The sequence below is a fragment of the Panthera leo genome, chromosome F2 (genome assembly GCF_018350215.1).
Source record: "Panthera leo isolate Ple1 chromosome F2, P.leo_Ple1_pat1.1, whole genome shotgun sequence".
Taxonomy (NCBI): Eukaryota; Metazoa; Chordata; class Mammalia; order Carnivora; family Felidae; genus Panthera; species Panthera leo.
Window position 1 is genome coordinate 45,015,616 of NC_056695.1, and position 20,453 is coordinate 45,036,068.

Sequence of the window (20,453 nt, forward strand, 5' to 3'; positions counted from 1 at the left end):
GAGTCCTCCGGGGGCGTAAACTTTCAGCAGTTCGGGGTTGAACACAACTGCTCACGCGCTCCTCGTCGGTCTGTTAGCCATTGCCCTGGAAGCGACCTTGGTGTCGAAAACCCAGAACCCAGAGCGAGGACAGCAGATGACCGAGTTGGCGGAAATGTCAGAGTGAACCGGCGGCGCAGCTCCGGGAGGGCGCAGGGAGAATGAGACCGCTGCGCAGAGACTCAGACCCCCTGAGTAGCTGCGCCGCTGTAGGCTCCAGGACTTCCCTCTCGGCACACACGGACCCCACAACTCGCCGAGGGCCGGGTGGCCTATCTTCCCAGCGGGGCGTTGTCGTCTGGGGAGTCCGGCCGGCGAGGCTGCTCCTGGGTGGGCCTCCACAAAACGTGCGCTCTAGACGCTGGCGTGGGCGAGGGGCTCGCCTGGGCTGAGCCTGGAGAAACTCAAGGTCCCCCACCGGGGTGGGCGCAGAGATGGCCGGGGAGAGCCCTGCGTGCAGGGCAGCGCGGCGCTCAGCCCCCCGCTTGCTGTCGGCCTGGGGCGCGCACCTGCCCAGTGCAGCGGCCAGGCCTAGAGGCTCCCGAGGCGCTGCCCCATGAAGCGTCTTCCAGCAAAGCCCGGAACTCGTCGACTCCTCCCTACCGTTCAAGCAACAGCAGCCCTCGGGCCGGCGTAGCCCAGACAACACTGTGGAACTTCAGAGGCTGGGGTGGGCGAGGTAAACACGTTTATGAAAAACCTGGGCCCAGGAGGTTTGCGGAAAGAGGGCGATGCTCGTAGGAAGTTGGAATTTCTGTCTACCCGGCAGGAAAAGCAGGCGGCTCCTTGCACACACTCGTACAGGGTGGGAAGGTGTGAAGCCGACCGCTGGGGAGTTGCCTCCACTTTGGAAGAGGAAATACGAAGCGTAGGAACACTCTTCAGGTCACCACCCGGGAGTGTGTGTCCTGGGGGTCTGAAAGAAGAGAAAGTTCCCTCCAAATCTTCCAAATTGAGAAAAGCTGCGGAAGGAATGAGGTGGTTAGAGAGAGGGGACCGCAGGCATCCCGGTAGTTGGAACTCAGGACTGAGCGCTGAAATGAAAGGACCCCTAAAGAACCCTCTAGGGAAAACTTGTTGTTTAAAAAAACAAAAAAAAAACAAAAAAACAAAAAAAACCTAAACTCCTACGCGTTCTACTTCCATGCTGTTTGTCAAATCTACTTTAAGCAGTTAAATGCTGAAGGATATTAAACACTTGGCTCGCTATTCCAAACTCACTTTTTAACCTTGGAGAATTTGAAATTGGAAAGAAAGGAAAAAAAAGATCTACTATCCCTGAATTATGTTTTATCAGAAGAACGAAAAATTCCATCCATCTGGACATAAATAAAATAGAAGGAATTGTATCTTATTAATATAATATCTCGTAGCTTCTGCCTGGCTCACCAATTACTGGTTAACCTTTTGACAAATTTTAGGCTTCTGCTTATATTTACCCACTTCCCCACACGATGAGATTATTGTAATTGTCCTTTGGGGCGGCACATCCAACACCATCTTTTGACGGAACACTTTTGAATTGTACACAGCATTTGGGCTGGAAGATTGGCGCCCCTCAAAGCGCGAACTTGCCGGGGGCTAACGCAAATCCCCTCTGGCGACTCGTCTGGGACGAAAGGCGTTTTCTTCAGTGTTGCTCACACAGATCTCATCTGGAAAGAGGCTGTTTAAAATGAGTGTGTCATTCCCTTTCTGTCACTAGGTCACCCTACTTACGGCTTAGCTGAAGTGCGTTCTGCAATTACGCTTACCCAGGACCAAACCTTTAGAAGAACCTGAAAATTTTATCACTACACTTCAAATTCGATTAAGTTTTCCTGGAGACTGAAAAGTGAACTGCATTTTTTTTTTTTTTTTTTTTTTGCTGGAAATGAAGATGTACACGTTTTGAGAAGCTACAATAGTATTTTCCTAAAAATTTAAAGTGATTGTTCTTCACCCATTCCAGATGGATTCTTTATTGTTTGCCAATGGGTTGCAGATGCCCACCCCTTTAACCAAGTTGGTTAACTGCTTATAAAATGTACACTGGCTGATTAAACCTTGAATACTGGAAGAAATTTCTTCTGGGACATTCCACATGTCTTTGCAGTAATTACGAAATTAGTCAATTGTCACCTCTAAAAACAAACTTCGTTTTGAAAACAGCAAGCAAGAGCAGACTACAGATATAGTCATAATTTACAAAAAGTATGTACAAAGCAGCATTTAAAATTGAAGGAAGGGTGATATATGCTGGAATATACAATCTAGAACTGATTGACTTTACCCTACGGAGAAGATAGTTATATTAAACGTGTTAAGATGTGGAAATTAATCCGGCGAGCGCGCCAAGTAAAACTACAAAAAGCCCTTTGGGTTTCTCTGCAGGGTCTTCAGGACGCAGAGAACCAGTTGTTTGGTTTCTAACAGTGTAAGGAAAAGTGGCACGGAGAAGGAAGGGGGTGGGCTTTGCTTGTGTGTGAATTTTGAACTGAGTCACCTTCGGTTCATCTCTGTAACAGGGGAACCTCCAGCAAACCTGTGCCTTTAAGACTCAGTTGCTATCCAAACACAAGTAAACAGAGTGGACCATTAGCGGGCGCCGGGCTCGGAGGCGGAGCCAGGCTCCATGGGCCCCGCGCTGCTGCAGGACGCCCGCCCGAAGGGGAGGCGGGGCTGCTACTAAAGCCCGGGACTCCGGGCCGCGAGCAGCCTGGGGAGGGACGCGGGCGGGGACAGAGCTCGGAGCGCGCGCTGCTGGAGGGTGATGGCCCTGCGAGGCTGCAGACTCCGACCTTACCCGGAGTCCGCGGCAAGAGGCTCGCGGAGACGCGGGGTTCCGGACGAGCGCTGAGCCCCGGCTTAACCACCCCCCGGGCTTTACAAACTCCACGTCCACAGTCCCCCACGAAGGCGAGGATCCGCTCTCGTTTTTGCTGCTCGTCGTCCTCCAGATCATGTCCGCGGCTCCCGGGATTCCGCTCGGAAAAAGAAGTTTGCCCAGCGAGGACCCAATGACCTTTCCGAGCCGTGCGCCTCACTACCTGGGCCGGGTCTGAGCGAAGGTGCCCAGGCGGACCTTTCCGAGGGAGGTGAGTGTCCGCCTTGGGAAGGGGCTGCAGCCGCCAGAAGGAAGGAAGGGAGGATGGGTGTCGGGGGTGTGGGGGACACTCAGATTCTCGGTCCCGCGTGCCCCAAGTTCAGAACTGTGAAAAGAAATCATATGGATGCAATCTTGGGGCACTGTGTTTCTCACTTAATCGGATTCCAGGCACACCACTCCCAGCTAACACCCAACGGCACACACTTGTACGCGCTGTTTTAGTTCTGTTTTGCGACATTTAATCTAAGTGTTCGGCAAGGCTTCTTAGGAAAGCTGCTCAACATACGCTCAGATAAAACCCCATAATCCCATGTGCTTCTGATGGTGCCGCAGTATTCCTGGTCCACCCGTCCCGGGGCAGCCGCAGCAGCTCGGGGCAGCCGCAGCAGCGCAGCGCAGCGCGGACGCGCGGGGACTCACAGTGCCTGCCTAGCCAGCGCGTTGCAAGAGGGAAGTTACAGTTCAGTCCTAGGTAATCCTCCAACCTTGTGCTGGGCTTTTGATTTTCCTCCCAGCCTCCAGTCCTGGAGAGGGGGCAGAAGGCAAATTCCCTTAGGGTTTAAACGCTCGCCTCCTCGAGTAAGAGCAACAGAGAAAGGAGTAGTGGCGGTTGCAGGAAGGAAGGAGAAAAAAGGTGTTTGCGGAGGGAGCGGGGGGGATCCGTCTCCCTACCTGTTAGAACCTAGAGAACAAAAGAGGGCTGGCATTTCCCGAAGCGAAACGGCGCAGACAGCTACTTTCTCAGCTAAACAAACTGCAGTCCTGAGCAAAACAAGAAAATTACTCACGCAGGGAGAGCGAGGGAGCAGAGAGAAACAGAACCCAGATTATGCGGAAGGCATCTTAATTTAATTAACTCCTTGGAAAGGCAGAGGCGCGGCAAAGGGGCAGGAACTTCGCGGCCCTTTTCCTCTGTTCACCTGATCCAGTCTGGCCATCGTTAGTACTTTTTAAATGATCTCCTTATATCTACTGGGACTATAGCTCTGATTTATGTAAAATTCCATTGTGGCTTGGGTTGAAATTCAGCAAGCCTATGGATCCATCAGTCGTTTCTCTCACACTAGCACACAGGTTTTAGCAGATGACCCCTGACTGTGTCTTATTTTTAGATAACTGAATGTAATCACAGCATTACCAAAGAGCAAGACTCTATCAGATTACCACGTACCTTTTTTCTCCCATGTTTTGAAAGCTTCGGTGAAATGAAATTAGTAGGTACACATCTCACTTGTTGACAGCCAGTGAATTAAATTTTACAAAACTTCTGTTCATGCCTGGAAATACCTGTGAAGAAGACTGATAAAAGAAAATTAGTCTCAGCTTCACCAAAATATTTGTTTTTCACTGGCTCTTTCCTTGTAAAATTAAAAGTAACTAGTGGTCCGAAAAGGGGTAGTGGAGAAATGACAGCAGAGGATGATGACCTCTGTTACTGCCTGAAGCTCAGTGTGGGAACTACATGCTCCACTCCAGACAAAATGAAAGTACTTCAGCTCTCTTCGTTGACTTAAAACATCTTTTGACATATATTTCCAGCAACTCAGTGGGAGAGTGGAAATCTAAAGTCCCTGATTATTTATGGCAAAAGTGTTTGGTGGATATTTAGAGTTGTTCTGCTTGTAAAAGGGTTGAAGTCACCACTGGTTTGTTCTTCTTCTATGGAGAAACTATCTGTCCTGCAAATTAAAATGAAAACTTACTATGAAATAGCACGTTTATGCTGCTTTGGAGCTGAATTGTAATGGAGTTGCTAATTTTTGTGTTACAAACCATTTGAAGAAAATGGCAGGAAGATGGCACTCAACTTTTTGCTGGCAGAATTAATGCATAATGTTTATGGCAGATTTCACTTTGTGCATTTGAAGTGGAAATTACAGGTGGTGATATTCCTTCAGTTGACAACCCCCCCCCCCCATAACAGTGGTGGGAGTTATACTTTGCCTCCTGTATTTATTTCTAAGAAATCTAGTCTGGGAATACACCCAAATAATAATTTCGGTTTCCTCTCTATGGGGGAAACCGCTTTTTAACACTAGGGGAAAAATAATATTTTGAATCTCTGGAAAATCCTCATTACACAAAAAGAAGGAAATAAACGTGTAATTTATTATTTTTAATGGAAAATGAGATAATCAGATAGATTACTAGGAATGTTAGTAGACTCCTTTTTCCCTGCCTTTCTAGGAGGGCTTGAGGGTTGCCACTGAACAAAAATGAATCGTGATTTGTGGTGGGAAAGTTTATTACTAATGGAGGTTTACAGTTTCGGTTGAATGGTCTGACTGAGACCCTCTGACTCTTCCACACCTCTCATTAACCCCCGGTCTGAACTCCCAGGCCGAATACGACCAGGCAGAAGCGGTTCATTAATAAATCCCTGTCTCTGAGCATTCCAGAGGAGGAGAGAGAGAAGGTGTGGGCCTCACGGCAGCGACCAAATTCTGCCTTGTCAGAGCGCTGTGTCATTATCGCAGTCTCCCAAGTCTGCCCTCAGACCCGCGGGCAACACTTCACAGCACACTAGAATAGATTCAGGCGTGTAAAGGGATGGATGGTGAAGGAACACTGGACAAACTTTCCCACCTTCCGGCTGGGTTCAAAAGCCAGGCTTAAAAGGTTGAATGGCTCCAATCGATCCGCGGGCCCCTCGCAAGCACTTAGCTGGGAGTCCCGCACCTGGGGAGCCTCCCTCAAAGGCAAGGCCCAGGTCTGAGGAGCTGGCAGAACCGCTGCTAAAAGGCGGCTGGCGGTGGGAAAAGGTGGGCCTTTCCCTGAAATGCAGGTAGGGTGTCCTGGGGAACCGGGGTCTGAAATCAGACCTCTGTATTGCCATTGGGGGAGCAGGAAGAGGGGAGTGAGTGCTCCCTGCTTAGGCCCAGGCCGCACACATCTCCCAGCAGATAAACGACCTTCCTCCAGGCTGGCAAAGCCGCACTGTAACCGGCCCTCCGTGGCTCCCCTGCTGCCCCTTCCCCAGGGAGTCCACTCTCCTCTCCACTCCTCTCTTCTCACCTCCTGAGGCCTCCCTGGTGTAGGAGCGGCTCCCGGTGCCAGGCCGGGAAGCCGCTCCCGCCTCCCGAGAGCTTGGCGCTCAGTCTGGGAGAAGGGGTTCCGGCCTCAGGGAGGTTCTCCGCCCACCCACCCGTATCCCCTACCACCGCACCCCACCCCCGAGAGCCTGAACCATCTGGAAGGGATCTTGGTCGGGGGGTGGGAGGGGACGGCTCCTGGGAAGGAGGAGGGGGCGATTCCAGGCTGAACCGGCTCCAGAGGTGTCACTTTTCTTTCCTGCGGCCCGTCACCGCTGATAAATGGGACTGAGGCAGAGGAAGGAAAAAGAAAACCTCCGAGGTCAACGCGGGGCGAGACCGGCCCCTCCGAGGGCCCTCCGGCCCTGGAGCGCGAAGCGCACCCCGGCTGCGCTCCCGCACCCGCGGCGTGGCCGGGGTAAGCGCGGGAAAGGCGACCACGCGGCGGAACGGCCTGCGGGGGGCGCAGCGCGGGGAGCAGCAGCACCCGGGCTCCGCCGGGCCGTCCGCGTCGTTGCCCGGAGAGCTCGGAGGCGCCGCGGCGACAGAGGCTCGGCCCTGGGCCTGCGGGTGCTGGCGTCGCGGGCCGTCGCGGTTGCCCGACCTTCGCCGGACAGGGTGGGCTGGATGGGCTGAACTGGGTGCTTCCTCCGCTGAAGCACCGCCTTCCCCCAGCCCGCCTTTCTTTCTCCCGGGGCCTGGGTCTTCCGCTCAGTGCGTGCCCGCCAACCCCACCTTCCTCTGGGCCCCCACAGAAGGGCCGCCGGGGCGCCCGGCTCGCCGGAAAGCCACTTCCCGCCCTGCCTGACACCCTGGCCTCGGGTCTGAGCATGGTTCGGACCCGCACGGCAGGCGCTGTGGGGATCCCTCACCACTCCTTCTGGGGGCCCTGGAGTAGAGTGGGAAGGAGGACTTTGAAGGAAGGTGTGGTAACCCGCGCCGGCGCCAAAGGGCAGGCCGAGCCTGCTAGGATAATAGTCACAACTCTCCCCCTCTCTTCTCCTGCCATTTTTAGGGTTTTCTCTGCGTGCCTTTGTCTCTCTGGGTTCTCGCCGGAGCCCCACGCCCACCTGCCTCTGAGTCCTGGAAGACAGGGGCGGCTCCCTCCGCCCCCCAGCACCAGGGAAAATGGGGAGCAAGGCCCTGCCGGCGCCCATCCCGCTACACCCGTCGCTGCAGCTCACCAATTACTCCTTCCTGCAGGCCGTGAACACCTTCCCCGCCGCGGTGGACCACCTGCAGGGCTTGTACGGTCTCAGCGCCGTGCAGACCATGCACATGAACCACTGGACGCTGGGGTACCCCAACGTGCACGAGATCACCCGCTCCACCATCACCGAGATGGCGGCGGCGCAGGGCCTCGTGGACGCACGCTTCCCCTTCCCGGCTCTGCCCTTTACCACCCACCTCTTCCACCCCAAGCAGGGAGCCATTGCCCATGTCCTCCCAGCCCTGCACAAAGACCGGCCCCGTTTTGACTTTGCCAACTTGGCCGTGGCCGCCACTCAAGAGGACCCCCCTAAGATGGGAGACCTGACCAAGCTGAGCCCGGGGCTAGGCAGCCCCATTTCGGGGCTCAGTAAATTGACTCCGGACAGAAAGCCCTCCAGAGGGAGGTTGCCCTCCAAAACGAAAAAAGAGTTTATCTGCAAGTTTTGCGGCAGACACTTTACCAAATCCTACAACTTGCTTATCCACGAGAGGACCCACACGGACGAGAGGCCATATACGTGTGACATCTGCCACAAGGCCTTCCGGAGGCAAGATCATCTGCGGGATCACAGGTGAGGTTGGAAAAGAGGTTGGCCCGGGTAGGGAAGTCGACTTTGTTCAGAGTACCGAGTCCTGATAGACAGTCTAAGTGTCACCAAAATCCCCTCTAAACCAGAATATATTCCCAAATATATTTGGAATATATATATTCCTGGCCAGCTACAGCTAACCCCCAACTGTTACCTTTTTCCTCCTCTGTCTCTGGCTGCGTCCTGGTTTGGGATGCGGAAGGGCCTTTCCTCATTCTTAGGCAGTTACAATCTGGTGGGTTGGTCTTTGTATGCGTTTCCCAGTTTCCTCCGGGTCGCCAATGGGGGGTGGGGCCAATAAAGCCGAGGGACCCCAAAGACCTTCCCACCGTGGGTACCAGTTCTAGCTGCTGTCAGACCATTTCTAGAAATCTACTCGGGCCACCTCTACTGGGTACCCTCCTTTCCCTATCTCCCTACCCCCAGGTGTGCCCCAGAGCCTGCCAAGGCGACTTTTCTTTTATTTTACTTATGGGGGTCTTGAGATCACTGAATTTAGAAACGGGTCCCCACCCCGCAACACCCTACGACCTTAAACTCTGCATTAATAAATGGCAATTGAAGAAATACTGTAACGTAAGTGTTTTCATCGGGTAGAAGCTTCCAAGGAGTGGGGGTGGGGTATCTTTTCTTGGACTCTTGCTTGTAGTTCTACAGCACTGGGACTCCTGTTGGGATCCTCCGCGGCTGTTTAGGGATTGGGTAAAATCGGTTCCCCTAGAGTCGGCCTTGCCTAACATCCTGATTTGGCCAGTTTAAATACCAGAGAAAACCGAAGAGACCAAGAAGGACTCATTCGGCACGATTTTGAGCTCCAGAATACACCAGAGAGGGCGATCAAGTGTAGATAAAGCCGGCGTCCGGTGAATGTTTTGAAGAATCTGTTAGTTGAGGTTAACCATAAACAGAATTACACAGAGAAAAAAAAAATACAATCTATAAACATAAATAATGGGAATCCCGTTTCTTCTGCCCTTTCACGACTTGGTTTTGAGTAACTGTCAAAAGAAACTCCTCACCGTGGTGTAAAACCATTTCAATGAAACCTTATATTGATTTTCAGGTATATCCATTCCAAAGAAAAACCTTTCAAATGTCAGGAGTGTGGGAAAGGATTTTGTCAGTCTAGAACTCTAGCGGTTCACAAAACTTTACATATGCAGGTAAGTTTGTTTTCTTGTTTTAAAACAATGGCTGGTTTCGTTTTATCATCTTTGCTCACAAAGGTGTTCAATGGCAAGCTCTTTCTCTTAAAAGGCTCTGTTTAGATTTAGTTTTCGAGGTGGGGAAAAGCAGCACTCAGCATTTTTTATGCAAAAAATTACTCTTACCTACCATAAAGCATTATTATATTTTTCTTAAAGAAAAGGCCATTCTCTTTATTCTAAGTCCTAACTTTAGATTTTTTTTTTTTTCCATCTGATCTGCCCTGCATTTAAAGCTTTCGTGTTTGGGAGGAAATAAAGGTAATTTTGATAATGGAGGCATAGTGAAATCCCATATGCTCTCTCTCCCAGGGGCCTCATAATTTGTAGTTTTCAGAACATTGAGGAATAGTTTAATTTTCCAGCAAAGAGGAGCCTTATTACCCGGGAGAATGTCGTTCCTTAAGAGTGGATTAGAGTTTTTTCCTTCCTCCTTTTCCTGCCTGTGACACGGTGATGAAATGTAAAGAGCTGGAAATCACAAAGCCCACCGCGGTGGCCACCGGCACTTATCAGTGTAATCGGGCCTCTGTGTGTGCCTGCGCGAGTGCGTTCTTGATTGGAGGATTAGGAGCCAGATTTGTTCGTGCAAGTCCCCTCTTTTGTTGTCGTGCGCGTGTTATGTTAACGCTTGTGATACCGATAAGACAGAAACTATTGAGAAGGGTGCGGTGGTGGTGTGAAGGATTAATCCTTTGCTTGCTTCACATCTGAACAGGAATCTCCACACAAATGTCCCACATGTGGAAGAACCTTTAATCAGAGAAGTAATCTGAAAACTCACCTTCTCACCCATACAGACATCAAGCCCTACAGCTGCGAGCGGTGCGGCAAAGTGTTCAGGCGAAACTGTGATCTGCGGCGGCACAGCCTGACTCACACCCCGCGGCAGGACTTCTAGAGAAGCCCAGGATGTGTCCCGTGCCGCCGCTGCTCCCCTCCCCAGACACTTCTCCACGCCTCCCACCCAAGGGTCGCACCCCCAACCCCTCACTGACCCCAGCTCTTCCCTTGCTGTAGCCGCACCTGCAGCTCCAGGGAGTTAACTCTTCTTCTCGAGGACTGAGGACTGTAGAAAGCCACACAAGTACATCCCTTCACAAAGAGTATATGCTAGTTTCTTGTAGATATTCACAGCTCATTTTAGAGCTCTGTACATAATGTCGTGGGTCTTCGTTTTGTTGTTTTGTTTTGTTTGTTTTTGTATCTTGTTGGATGCACCTAGATATGGAAAATGGAAGCCAAATTTATCTTTAAAGAGTGTATTTTCAAAATAAAACCTTTTCTTGTTTGTTTCAACACTTCTGCAAAAGTGTCTTGCTATTTAACTTCTGTTCTTCCGCTGGGCTCTGGGAGAGTAGGATGCCTCCAAAATACTCAACATTGAGGGTTTTCTTTATCCCTAGGTTTTTAAAATAAGACTTCTCACAATTCTCTTACTGAGACTTCAGCTCTTCCCTTTCTGTGTTATGGTATTTTTGAATTGGACAATTTAGATTTGGAATTTTTGGTTTTCACAGATATTAAAATTGATACCCTCGAGGTTTTATCCTCTTTTGTTTATTCTAATTCTTTGTGTGTTATTCCTTCTGATAAAAAGCAATATAATGATTGTTAATAGCATGCAACTCCATGACTGACCTATCTGAAAGCACAAGATGGAAAAGTCCTTGACCTAATGTCAAAGTTTATGATGGACTTCTCTTACCATTAGACTTTGAACACTATGATTTAGCACTGTAGACAGAGACTTTACCCTGGTTTCAGGAGAGAAGTCTAATAATCCTCCTATAGAAGAGTGCAGGAAGATACAACCTTCAGAAGATGGGGGACCAGAGGAGAAAGGAGAAACTAGCTGTGAAAATATTGCTTTCCTAGGGTGGAGATGTTTTCTTCTAGAAGGTTCAGATTTCTCTGCAAAGCAAACTTGAGTTAGGTCACTTGCAAAGTTTTCATCACTGGTTGGTCTTTTGTCCCTGGGAAAATGCCAGAAGTATAGGTACTCTGTGTGGAGCTCATGGGAAGCATGTCATAATCTTCTGAGGCATTTCAACCTTTCCCAGATGATTCCTGAGGAATGTGACACTGGCATCATGACAACCTGTATAGGATTTGGGTGGAAGACTTTGGATACAGATAAACTGTAGTACTATGCAGAAGTACTGGAAGGGATATAACTGAACTTAAGGAGGGAACATCAGAGGAACCCATGGCCCAGTAGCCCAGAAGGTACTCACAGACTTTAACACTGAACAATAGGGTAAATTAGGTATTCCCAGATTTTTCATTTTTATATTTGTATTAGATGGCATGTTTCATCTTTAGGGACTAGGCATCACATCCTGTGTTTGTACTTTAGAATCCTCCAGAAGGGTACATAGGGACTTGAGGACTTGATTCCAAATTTTTTGCCAGTGCCTTGTTCAACACAATTTACAAAGAGGTTTCAAACGTGTTCCAGATTCAATGCTTACTCTGTTCTCAAGGGAACTGGCTGGAAGTCACTGACGCTTCTCATGAGAGATGAATTCTATCCAACAAAGTGTCCACTCACCAAGCCTGTGTGTCTAATGCTCACACAAATGCATTTCCCAACATGGGATGGGCCCAAGCCTTCACTGAGGAGAGGGGGCAGGGAAGAGTGTGAGGGTGCATGTGTGTGTGGTATTTAGAAGACTGAAACTCTTGTTTGTTTTCTTGTGTTTGTATAGAATTAACTCAGTGACCTCCCTACCTCTACTCTCTCAAGATCCTGCCCACCTTGGCACAGAAGATTTGAATACTTTAGGGCAGGGTTACACATTGACTGTCCCTAGAGCTCCCCTAATCCCGCAGGCATTTCCATGTCCTCAGTCTCGCTTCCCCACCCAACCCAACCAACTATAAGTGTCAGAATTCCATTGCACAGGGTTCAGTCCAATTATCAAAGAATGACCCTTGCTCACTATCAAGCTCAGGCATATCCTTGAAGTCAGTGTCACAAGGATATTTAGATAGGAATACGGTTCCTCTGCATTTATTTTAGTTAAAAAAAATGGGAATCAGAAGGGAATGAGGAAAAAATAGAGGAAGTGGAGAAAGCAGTTACTCTTCCCAGATACACACTATTTCAAAAATTAATGTTGATTTGTTTATATAGTTATTAATTTAACAAGTGCACATTTTGGGATCTTGACTACTTAGTAATTTGAAAACCTGTACTAGGGTTTAATTTAATAGCTCCCTTCCTTCAGTCTGCACTCCTGAAGCCAGCATCCATCTAGACTCAGAAAGAGATCTAGCCTCATTGCTCTCTCTTTCCACACCTCATGATCTCAGGGGAACTTTTGAACAGTGGGTTCTTTCCTCTCCAAATGCAGAGTTTTGTTTTCTTCTTTATAATGTTCAAGTATGCAGGAAATGAATCTTATGTGAGAAAAACTTATAAGACATCATAAGGAAAATGATATCTTGTAGCTTATGAAATTAATCTACTGAGTTTTGGTGTGGTTTTTTTTTTTTTTTTTTTTTTTTTTTTTTTTTGGTTTAGGGAAGAGTCATTATTTGAGTTTTAGATTAGCCTGTGTTTTCCTTACACCCTCTACCATAGTCAACTCATGAATCAATACTCCTGGCCAGAGACCAGGAATGGGAAATATCACGAGTCATAACCACAGTGCTGAAGAACTTCATGTACAACAGTTAAGTATTCAGCTGTGACTTTAATCTTATTTTGCAATCCATGTGTGGGATTTTAAAAATAATATCTAAAATTAATTACATTGTAACCAATTATTAATGTAAAATTATGAATGTGTGTTAGGTGCATGTATTAAGGCTAATATTGAAATGAAGGTCATTGTAGTACTAGCGCTTTATAATTGCAGTAATTAAAATTGCTATTTTACCCAGGCACATCCTCTTTTACGTGAGGAAACTTACAAACGTTTAACTCTAAGACTACTGAATATTTAAAAAGCAAACAAATCTAAAATTTCAAATTATAAATAAGCCTAATTACTACTAATGATGAAATCAGAAGCATATACTGGGAGTTTCTTCTACTGTTCATTTGTCAGATGTTAGCATAGACGTTTGAACCTCTTCACTTAAATCATGTTCAGTCAGGTACCCTTGCCCTACTTTTGTTTCTAGAGGAGCAGCCTACCCCTGGAAGGTACTTGGGAAACATTAGTTCTTGAAAATTGCCAACATGACAGACTACATGCATTTGGATTGAACACGGAATAGAATCTACAGCAAATTTTGCTACAAGAAGGGTATTACCATGGCATAATGGGCTACCTTCCTACTCCCAAAGTAACATTAATATTATTACGATAATAAAGAAAGAGGCAACGTCGATGAAACCATATAACACATTGTAAACAGGAATAACTTTTGATTTTTGAGGATTATTTGTTTTCACATTTATCAGTGTATTATATTGAGACCGTATTTCCCAATTTTTCCTTCTGAAATGTAACTTTCCACTGATAACCACCTCTGCTGAAAGCACCTAGCAATAAAGGGAGTGGAGATTCAGAATGATTCAGCTTTGATGACCTGAGATATTTCAAGTTCATTCCTGTTTATTGCTTGTTTTCCCCCTCCAACACAAATTACATTATCATAAGCTATGTAACTTTTTCTATATAATCATCCAAGGCAAAAAATGACAGTGAAAAACTATAAGTAACCCAAACAGCCTTTAAGAGGAAATGGTTGGGTAAATTATAATGCTATATCTCTTATGTATGGCATTATACTAGGTATATATTATACTATTAGGTATAGCTTTCTACTGCAAACAGAAAACCTGACCAAAAGGGGCTTGAACAACAGGGGATTTATTTTCTGACATAACAAGAGGTCTAAAGGTAGGATCCAGAGAGGTATAATTAATTGGACTGACAAGATTATCCAGAGCCCAGTTCTTCTTACTTTTCTTTTGTTCCGTCTTTAGTGTGTAGACTGGCTCCCTTCATGGCCACAAGATGGTTGCAACAGCTCCAACCACCAGTTCTAGTGCTTCCTTTTCACACATATGTCACAGGTAGGAAAAGGATTTATTTCTTTTTTGTATCACTTTTTTAAGAATTAACAATTTCTGCATAAATCCAACCTGTAGACTTGCCCATATATCTTATTGGTCAGAATTAGGTCAACCTGCTCATTCCTCAGCCAATCGCTGACAAGGAGAATACAATTAGCCTGCAATGGACTAAATAAAACTCATCTTATAAGCATAGAAATGGAGCTAGCCTTCCCTGAAGCCTCTGATTGCCCGAAAAAAACCCTGATTTCTGTTAGCAAGGAAGAAAGGAAAACTGAGTGTTGTGAATATAAAGCAGATATTAAAGATGAAGTTTCTGTTAATAACCTTATGTTAGGAGATGCTTATGTTGTAACACAGCAAGATATTCAATGGCATGTACAATATTACCCAAACTATATAAACAAACAAAATCTTGAAAAAACTAAGCAGAAATAAAGACTAGCAGAAAATACACTGAAATGTTAATAGCAGTTATTCATGAGTAGCAAGCTAAAGGTGTGTTTTTCTTCTCCTTTTCTTTTTTCAAAATTTCTATTTGAAAAAAATTTTATGTTTATTTTTGAGAGAGAGAGAGAGGGAGACAGAGAGAGAGAGAGAGGCAGACAGAGATGGAGACAGAATCGGAAGCAGGCTCCAGGCTCTGAGCTGTCATCACAGAGCCTGTTGAGGGGCTCAAATTCACAAACCATGAGATCATGACCTGAGCCAAAGTCTCATGAGCCAAAGTTGATGCTTAACTGACTGAATCACCCAGCGCCCCTCTTCTCCCTTTCTTATTTTCAACTTTCCCACAATAAGCATGTGTTAGTTTTATAAAGGAAAAAATAATAAACATTATTTTTAAAATTCAAGATAAAGCCTTAGTTTACTCAATATATTTTTTTCATATGGCTTTATTGTCTCTGACCAGCCTTTGCTTTGTCTCTTGTCCACACAAACCCACGTATACACTCTTGCTTCTTCTAAACCACTTCTTTAATTTCATTACATCTTTCTAGTTTCTTTCCATTCTTCCTTGATTTCTATTCACATTTCTTTTTCCTATCTTTTCTCTTCTCTAGGTTTCTGTATACTGGCTCTTTGTTTTCTTCCTTATAAGACCTTCAGTAATTCTAGCTCAGTGTTCCTCCAGGTATGATCATCAGACTTACCCAGGGTACCTATTTCTGGGCTCTCCCTAATCCAGTGTGTGACTTGGGATTCCTGGTGATAAAGACTCAGAACTCTGTATTTTAAACAAACACTTCAGGTAGTTCTTATGTGTATTACAGACTGAGAATGTCTGCATTAGCCTTTGACACCATCATTCCCTTTATCTTATCCATCAGCCATTTACTATGTGCCTACCATAATAAACATAAAATAAATTTCAACCCGCTTTTCTTTACTTATTTACTCATGTCCTTGACGTGGTGAAAATTTCCTCTGCCTTTATTCTTATTACTCTTCTATGGTCTCTCTATGTACTTTTCTTTTCTATTGTTGCTGTCTCCAAATTAGATTTATCTTTTTTGCACTAATAGACATCTTTGGCTTTGATATTTTATTTCTTTGTTCTTTTTTGTTCTCTTAATCCATTTTCTAATTTAAAGAGGCAGGAGAATAGAGAGAATAATTGATTAAGATGAGAAAATCACAGAGAAGTAAAAGTAATTCTCTTTTGGATTTGTATATTGAAATATTGTCACCAAATGACTTGTTACTTTGGCTTCTGTATAAAGAACATTAAGTTGCTATGAGTAATGCTTTATGTATTGAGCTGTGTGTGTGTGCACAACCTAAAATTTGTTTATTAGATTATTTTATTATTACACTAAAATTTCAGAGTAGGTGGCTATATGTTGTGATGGAAAAAGCCATGGACATGAAGTCAGAAGATGGATTTAAGGGCACCTGGGTGGCTCAGTCAGTTAAGTGTTCCACTCTCAATATTGGCTCAGGTTGTGATTTCATGGTTCTGGGATTAGCCCTGTGTCGGGCTCTGTGCTAAGCATGGAGCCTGCTTGGGATTCTTTCTCTCCTCTCTCTGTTCCTACCCCACTCATGTGCTCTCTCTCTCTTTCCTCTCTCTTCTCTCTCTCAAAATAAACAAACACTAAAAGAAAAGATGGATTTAATTTTTTAAGCTCTGGAATTGTTTATAGACAAAACATTTAACCTTTTTGAGGCTCAGTTTCTCATCTGTAAAATGTGAATTTGTCCTACATAATAAGGTCTTCTCCACCTTGTAAGAGTTATGGTTCTCATTTAGGTAAGCATGAATGTATTATTAGATGAGCATTGTTCACTTCACAAAAACTAGAAAATACCAAGAAATCATATCACTTCTCTCTCATAAAATATGTCATTAACTCAGTAAAAATAAATGTAGGCTTACAAATTAATTTCTACTTGAAACTGTCATATCATGTTTTTCTAAAACTTCTGAAATATTAGAGGCTCTTTGGATGACTGTTGATTAAAAGTAAAGTTTTTAAATTGAAAAGGAATTGTACTTCTTTATCATTTTCAGCTGATAAAAACAATCATGCTTATTGTAAAAAAAAAAATTCAAACCATATAGAAGTCTATAAGTAGAAGTCTCTTATTTCCTCACCCCCACTAATGACCCTATTAGTTTCATTCCCCAGAGGTAGCTACTGTTAACATTTTTGGTCTGTCTTTCTGGACATTTTGCTGTGGATATTCAAAGGTAAGCATATACTTAACATCACACACACACAAATAGGATCATAGAATAATAGTATTTTGCAACTTCTACACACACACACACACACACACACACACACACACACACACACTTAACAAAACAATATATCTATTGGGTCTTTTGTTTTTCCACATCGGTGTAAATAGATATTCCTCTGAGGTGATGGAAAAAAAAAAAGTCTAAAGACTTCTAAACCTGAGGATTGAATCTCTTCATTAGAATTTAACATGAGAAATAGGAAAATCATTGTTACTGAAATTATTTACAGAATACTATCCTTAACTGACAACCTTTAGTCCCCTATCTTCATGACAGCAGCTGAGAGAGTGCCTGAGGGTTTCGAAGATTCTTCAAGGTGTGTCATATTATGGTTCACATCAGTGCACACTGAGATACCTCTCTGGCAAGAACTGAAAGATACAGTTCTTAAATCCCCTGGTGACCCATTATCCATGGATCATTGACAAGATAGAATGTAATAGCTCCTGTCTTTTTACCAAGGTAAACTTCCCAGTGAAACTGTACTGTTCTTGCCCTATGTCTCTTATCTAAACAAAAAATTAATCTAGGAAAAAGAAACTACATTAAGTAGATAATGCAAATACTCTCATATTATTTATTGTATTTTAATATTTATTGAATGAGGAAATATTTATTGAAATATGGTAGCTGTTTAATAGTAAAGACTGACCCTGACAAGTTGTTCCCACAACTCAACTTTCCAAACAGATCATGTGAAATTCAAGGCTAAGCAAATTGCACAAGATCCATCATTTGGAACATAAAGTTCTAAATAAAGAACTAATAGAACATAAAGAACTAATAGATATTTTGTTTATTTAAGGCCAGCATTAAAACAATAGGTCAGCTGGTACTATGGGCCAGAATGGAACATTTCCTATTATTTTTCTATGGTCTAAAGAGTCAGTATTTCTCTATCCTAAAAATTATTTCACTTGTGCACTGGTCCATAGTCATAAACTCAGTGGGACCCACTCTTAGTCCTCTGCAATGTTTACCATGAGGCACCATGTTTTTGCAACATCATTTATTGGCAGTGCTGTGTTATAAATATTATAATGTGATGACAGGACATGGCCATGTTTTTATTTGGTTCTGATCTAGATTCATCTGAAAGTTCCTTATTTTATGTTAATCTTTTTTACTTCTATAAGGATTCTTCCTCCATTTCTATGGGTTTAGAGATAGAAATGGTTAGAAATAGAAAGATGATGCTCTTATCAACTTGATTAACACTTTATTTCCTGCCCAGGTCGAAAGAAAAAAGGAAAAAAGAAAAAAGGCAGTAACTTAACCAAAAAAGCAGGTTGCAGAATGACAAGTATGTATCATTCATGTAAATTTTGAAGGCATGATATATAGTTTGTATAAATATAGTAAAAATATAAAATGTTGGAAATAATAAACACTAAATTCTGGATATTGGTTACCTTTGGGGAGAAAGACAAAAGAAATTAAGGATGCTACACACTGAAGGGGGACTTCAATTGTGTTTATATTTTATTGCCTAAAAACATCTGAAGCAAATACTTAAACAGTTAAGACTTCACAAAACTGAGTGATATGTGTACGAGATTGTTACGTTAGTCTCCATACTTTTCGATATGCTTGGAAATTTTCATAACAAGCCTTTCTTTTCCCCAAAGAATCTGATTTTAGGGGTGCCTGGCTGGCTCAGTCAGTAGAGTATTTGACTCTTGATCTTTGGGTGGTGAGTTTGAGCCTCACGTTGGGTGTACAGATTACTTAAAAATTAAATTAAAATAAGTTAAATTAAGTTTAAAAAAATCTGATTTTAGAGCTGAAAAGAACTTTAGGAACTATCTAATATTGGTATTTAATGAGCAGCTACTCTCTGTGCCAGAGAGGCACATTCTCTACACCCTTGGAGCTTGCATTCTACAGGAAAGAGGCCACATTTTTTAAAAAATGTGAATACACAAAAACATATCAATAAGGACTACATTTGAGGATGGGGCCATCGAGGTGAAGAAAAGTGAAGTGATTTTCCTGAGTTTCAATCCAGTTCTAGAGTCTTGCATTCCCTCTCTGCCTTCCCAAATACTTATATTTCCCCCTGGTTTCTCCCTAACTTAATCTAATTATTGATGATGTTAGGCATAAACACACGGACAATGTCTCACTTGTTTTGTAGCCATCTCTACTTTAAGATATAAGATATGAGATAAAAAGTTATAAATTTATCAAATGCTAAAATTTAACTGAATGAGTTTTAAATTATTGGAATATTTTGAATACAACATGAAATTTACACAACTTTCTTATTAGGTAGGTCAGCATTATCTTCATTTCATGGGTGAAGAAAGAGATGTATGGGGGAGTAGTCTTGGAGAGAAGTAAATTGCCTAAGGCTCTATAGGAAATAAAAGTGACAGGTTCTGGATCAGAATTCACAAGCCTGACTAATCTAATACAAAATCTTGAGTACCTTTCTTTCTGATCTTTCCTTTCAGGTTACTGTGCCTTACTTCCACACATTCCTGTAAAGCCAGCAGTATTCTTTTGAAAATTTTAAGAAAAGAGCCCATAACACTAATATCTTGTGAGACAAATTGAGTATTTTCTCACCTTCAAAGTTGCAAATTCATTGATAAAAATGTTTAATGTAAGCTTTCGTGTCCATCTTAGTGTGCAAACCCTTCTCTCCAGATGGTCCCAAAGAATGTTCCAGAAAATAATTTCCCAGACTGCAGCTATCCTATTCAGAGCTTTGAAGACAAATTGCAGGTGAGCTCTTATCCACTGTTGGCAAACAAAGGGAGTAGAAGAACAGAATAATTATGGTGACCTAATCTACCTACATGGTGTGATGACATCCATTCTACTTATAAAATCCTATCATTTATAAAATTTGTCTTCATTGCTATTAAAAAATTGTTTTAATATTATGATAGGTAAAAAGGATTGTTTCAGCTTCTTTCTGTATTCAATTTTTAAAAAGCTGTCACTTGTAGAAATAAAGTCTTTGTGGGAAAATTATTCTGAGCAGAATTTAAATATTCAATATCAGAAGCTACTATGGTCTAAGACTATTGCTACCCAGGAATCTATCAACAGACTTTACCTCTGTGCACTACATGCTTCCCTACAAAGCTGATTATAGGTTTATGTTGTAAGTGCATGATACTGACTGGTACAGGAATACTCCAGAATTACTTATTATCTTCATTTTCCAATGAATTCTTCCTTCCCTTGGCTGATGTGTGAAGCTAGGCTTCTAAGGACTTCTTCAGTGTCCTTATTAAGAACATCTGTAAAGAGCATCAGAATGAAGTGTTGAATTTCACCCATTTGGATTTCATTAAAGTGTCTATAGTTGTCAAGCATTTAGAAAGTCAAGACACTAAGAGTTTGGGGTTTGACCCAAAGGAAATTGGTCCTCATTTTAAGGCTAAACAGGAGGGATAACTGAGCCAAAGTTTTTTAGGGAGTTTTTTTTTTTTTTTTTTTTTAATCATTCCTTTCAGATACATGCCCCTAAAGAATGAACACTTAAA

General features: G+C 43.7%; 1 protein-coding gene across 2 annotated transcripts; it reads left to right on the top strand.

Moving 5' to 3' along the window:
• Window positions 1–2,755: 2,755 nt before the first annotated feature.
• OSR2 (odd-skipped related transciption factor 2) lies at window positions 2,756–10,467 on the top strand. Of its 2 annotated transcripts, none has more exons than XM_042924324.1 (4): window positions 2,756–3,116; window positions 7,175–7,943; window positions 9,025–9,124; window positions 9,885–10,467. In XM_042924324.1, exons 2-4 carry the CDS (start codon window positions 7,288–7,290, stop codon window positions 10,065–10,067), a joined length of 939 nt encoding a protein of 312 aa, XP_042780258.1. In that variant the 5' UTR covers window positions 2,756–3,116; window positions 7,175–7,287; the 3' UTR covers window positions 10,068–10,467. The 2 variants fall into 2 exon arrangements, with proteins under 2 accessions (XP_042780258.1, XP_042780260.1); XM_042924326.1 differs by having other exon boundaries at window positions 9,967–10,467.
• The last annotated feature ends 9,986 nt before the right edge of the window (window positions 10,468–20,453 follow it).